At 38.8% G+C, this 4613-nt stretch overlaps 1 protein-coding gene across 2 annotated transcripts in view; it reads right to left on the reverse strand.

Moving 5' to 3' along the window:
• Positions 1-3909, reverse strand: part of fga (fibrinogen alpha chain) — a 31003-nt gene extending 27094 nt beyond the window's left edge. For both annotated transcript variants that reach the window (XM_063046259.1, XM_063046258.1), the window contains exons 1-4: positions 3773-3909; positions 2539-2646; positions 2266-2449; positions 1852-1997 (exon numbers count right to left, since the gene is read on the reverse strand). In XM_063046259.1, coding sequence (XP_062902329.1) covers positions 1852-1997; positions 2266-2449; positions 2539-2646; positions 3773-3826 — 492 coding nt within the window. In that variant the 5' untranslated portion in view covers positions 3827-3909. The remainder of the gene's footprint in view (positions 1-1851; positions 1998-2265; positions 2450-2538; positions 2647-3772) is intronic.
• Positions 3910-4613: the final 704 nt, after the last annotated feature.

Genomic DNA, 4613 nt, shown 5'->3' on the forward strand with positions numbered 1-4613 from the left:
CTCCTGTCCCTCGCCTCTGTCGGGTGGTGATCCACGCCCTGCCCAGGAGTTGCCTCCAGCCTCTTGCCTCTATTCTCTATCCTCAAGCCTGAAGACTCCAGCCTCCTGCCTCCTGCCAAGCCTCGCCTCTAGTCTCTAGCCTCTAGCCTCAAGCCTGAAGACTCCTGCCTCCTGCCAAGCCTCGCCTCTAGTCTCAAGCCTCAAGCCTGAAGACTCCAGCCTCCTGCCTCCTGCCAAGCCTCGCCTCGCCTCGCCTCTAGTCTCTAGCCTCAAGCCTGAAGACTCCAGCCTCCTGCCTCCTGCCAAGCCTCATCCTTGCCTAGCTCTGGGGTTCTGTGTCCTTGTCCAGTCTCTAGCTCAGAGTCCAAGCCCGGGCTCCTAGCTCTCTTGTCCAGTCCTGTTCCAGATTCCCAGTTTTTCTGTCCATGTCCTTGCCCTCGCCCTGTATCCTAGTCCTGTCCCTGGTACTTCAGTGTCTGTGTCTGCACTTGGGTCCGTTCCCAGCCACCGCCTTATGACACCTTGTAGACAAAAGGATTTACAAATCTGGAGCAAGTCTAGAACAACATTTCTAGAAGAACTCACCAAGTCAGTCCTAATGCAGGAACTTAATCTAAGATATTCATGATCTCTTTTCTTCCAGAAATGTATATTTTTGTTCTGTGACTGACTCTGATTCTTCCCCATCAGAACAATGCAATGAAAACCAACTCAGGACCAACTCGTTGATATATAGGGCATAGGTGATACCATAAAAGGGGAAGAGCCTGCTTCATCAAAGTTCAAGGTACATTTTACTATCAAAGCACATACATGTCACCATCTAACCCTGAGATTCATTTCTTGTGGGCACACTCAACAAATCTATAGAATAGTAACTATAACAAGATGAATGAAAGATCAACCAGGGTGCAGAAAACAACAAACTGTTCACATGCAAATATAAATACATAAATAGAACATCAGGTGAAGAGTCCTTGAAAGTAAGTTCATTGGTTGTGGGAACATTTCAATGATGGGGCAAGTGAACTTGAGTGTAGTTATCCACTTTTGTTCAAGAGTCTGATGGTTGAGGGGTAGTGACTGTTCCTGAACCTGGTGGTGTGAGCAATCCTAATGAGTCAGATTTTTGTATAATCAAAGGTGACTATTAATGGCTATCATGGATTCAATAGGCTGAAGAGCCTGTGTCTATGCTTTAATACAATAATGTTATCTCTGAATGAAGCTCTGTGCGACCAGAGACATATAGGAACAAACAGAGAGAGTAGCAGGTTCTCTAGATCACTGAATCCATGCCAATCATCAAGTACCCATTGTTATTTGAATTTTACCCTAACCCATTTCATGAGAAAATGCCAAGATCATACATCATCTCACAAATATTTGTCAAATATATTCAGATCCAAACAATAGTTAATTAACGTATTAATCATTCAGAATTTTATTTTTTATGTAAAAATTATTAAGTACATAAATGATGGGAAGCATGGATCATGAAGTTAGACAAAGTTTTATTCTCAGGATGGAGGTGTCAAATAGGACATGGGTTTAATGTGAGAAGGGAAATGCTTAATGGAGATATGCAAGGTATCTTTTTACAGTGTTAGGTGCCAGGGTTGCATTACCAGTTGTCAGAAGCATAGACGTGTAGACAGGCACGTATGCAGGCAGGGAATGGAGGGATATGGACCACGTGCAGGCAAAAGGGTTTTACTTAAATTTTTACTATGCTCCGCACAGTCATGGTGGATTAGTGGGCCTGTTCTATTTTCTATGCTTTATGAGATAAATGTCTTTAATAATTAGGATGAAAAATAACTTGCAATTTCAAAATAATAGCTGTGTTACCTCAAGTCTTGTGATACTTCTAAGTTGTTCTAGTACGCTCTTCTTCAGGATCCTCAATTTGACACTTTGATTATTGATTTTGTTCATCAAGTTGATCAATTTGCTATTCATATCATCCACTAACTGATAATAAGTGTCTCCAAACTCTAAAAAAGTAAAACAGAAATAAAAATTGGAATAACTCTAACAGGTTTTAAATAAAATCTTAGCCGTATGTTAAAAAAAAAATCTAAATCCAGCTGAATATGAGGCTGTTTAGTAAGTAGTTTATAAAATCATCAAAAATCAATATTTTAATATCTCCAGTGAGATAGTAAGATAATTTTCAGATGAAAATCTGTGCAGACCCAATGTCTTAATGATTCTGTGAATATAAAATGGTCTTGAGTAACCATAACCACAGCAGGTACTGACCTCCCAGTCCATCCAGAGACTGTCTGATTCTATTGACAACTTTGGTCACAGTAACGTGAGTACTCCCAAATGTTTTAGAATAGTTCTTCAGCATGTGTTTTAGCTCTTGTATCCGCTCATCATTTTGTTGATCCTTAACATCTATTAACCTTTGCATTCTGCATCCAGATGGACACTTAGAGCCCTATTGTAATAATGTACAATTATATTATTTTACTTCCTGAAAATAAAATAAATCTTCACTAAAGATAAGCCAATGACTGTACTACCTACCCAATCATCATCAGTGCAAATTAGCCACTTCTCTGTGCATTCAGATTGTACATCAACCATCTTCCCAGGTTGTGCTCCACCAGGTGTGAGGCTGGCCTCTGACTGAATCTACAGTTGTATGTTTGTTGTAAGAAGCCAAAAGGGAGCAATCATTTTACAAGTGCAGGGTAGAATCACAAGCATTTCATTCAGCAGGATTCAATTAAGTAAACAAAGAGCAATGTATTTATGAATTAATAAAAATATATACTATTCTACACAGTTTTACAGTTGTGAAATGAAGACAAGCAAATTTTATTAAAAATTTGCTCTATTCCATTGGTTCAAACTCAGTATACCGCTATCCGTGTGAGAAATAAATATTTTGAAATATTAACATTTATGTAAAAGGGGTAGGCACTCATCTTCATCTCCTAGGAGGTAATTTGATGGAGCAGATGTCTGCATATTATAGAACCACTGATTTCAAATATATAGAAAGAAATGAAGTACTAGAGTGTGTCCTGAATTCAGATAACTAGAGAAGTGAAATTGGTGGATAGACTACCAATTACATCATAGGAAGTGAATAAGGAGCATTGTATCAGCGTTCGATATCCTGAAGTATGAATTGTAATGCAGTGGTAGGAAGTTGCACAGGAAGGACTCAGTTTACAGTTCTGGCTTCATACCAGGACACAGATGTATGGTGCTTGGTCAGCAGCCCAGCTATTGAGAATCTACTTTGGGTTTTGTATCCATCTCACATGAGAACCAGCTTGAACCTGATTTTCCCACCTTTTCAGTGTTCGTGTGGAAATTTCTATAAGACCTGACTAGACTAATTACTACTTTGTTTTCCGGTTTACATCACTAGAGATCATGACAATTGTTGTCGTTCTACATGGTAATGTTTGACAATTCAAACTCCAAGAATTATTATTTCTTCAAAGATTTACTCAATCCTCCAAATTCATATCATTCAGTATTTCCCAAACCAGAAGGTCCAATCTGCAAAGGAATACAGGACAGCTCTTTAATAGAATGATTTTACCTGACTGTTATCTGAATAATTGTTCACATGCTAGAAATAAAAGTAAATCTGAAGAAGAATGGGAGCAGATTTATATTCTACAGCTGCCTTTGTTTGCCACATATTTGGAACTTTATTACTCTGGAGAATGTCGAAATCACAGCCCATAGGCTCTCTGCATTGTATCTCTATCTATAGGAGTTATTCAGAAGGACAACTTACCCAGTCAAATAAAATGAAGCATACAAACAAACCAAAGACCTGTGCAGCTCTCATCTTTCACCAAAGGCTTTCTCTCCCTTTCATTTCATCCCTACAGAATTACTAACTGTCAGTGTTACTGGGAAACCTGTTTACCCATACTTCCAGGACACTGTTGATCATTTGCCATTTACTGTAGGTCTTGTCGAGATTCTTGAAATCCTATGATGCTTTGTTGAATTCCAAAGGTCAACAGTTTCCAAAGTCAATAAACCACTTTGAGTAAATAAAACATGGAATTTAGTTAGGCACCCAACTTGTATGTTCTTTGTTCAGATGTCCACCATAAAGCTGAGTAAATGACTGAAAATAACAGCATAAGTGATAATCTGGCAGTCTTTTTCGTCATCAGTAGGACAGAGATTTTTCAGAACCATAATTAGTAATTAGTTCACTCCCTGAATCAAATATTTAGTGTTTATCTGTTTTCTGAAGAGGGTGTTGACAAAAATAAGACACTACTTGAAATAGTGATGTCAAGCTGATATTGTATTTTAGCTAATAAATCTAGCATAAATGACCTGATCATTACATCAGGTTTATTTGATTAATTTTTACAGGATCTACCTAACACTTATCATCCATTCTTCATTACAGTACTTGACAACTTATTAATGAAGTGCCTTCTTGAACCACAGTCCCCTTTCTGGTGAAGCTACTCCCACAGCCTTGCCATCGTTCAGTGAGCAACAGCAGCGCTGTTTTAAGATGGTGCTCCCTCAGCCTTTGGCTGACAGTAGTGGAGGTAATGGCTTCTTTGTCCGAGATAGTATCAAGATCCTTGAGTGTTCTTGGAATTGCA

This window comes from Mobula hypostoma, chromosome 4 (genome assembly GCF_963921235.1).
Source record: "Mobula hypostoma chromosome 4, sMobHyp1.1, whole genome shotgun sequence".
In the NCBI taxonomy this organism is placed as follows: Eukaryota; Metazoa; Chordata; class Chondrichthyes; order Myliobatiformes; family Myliobatidae; genus Mobula; species Mobula hypostoma.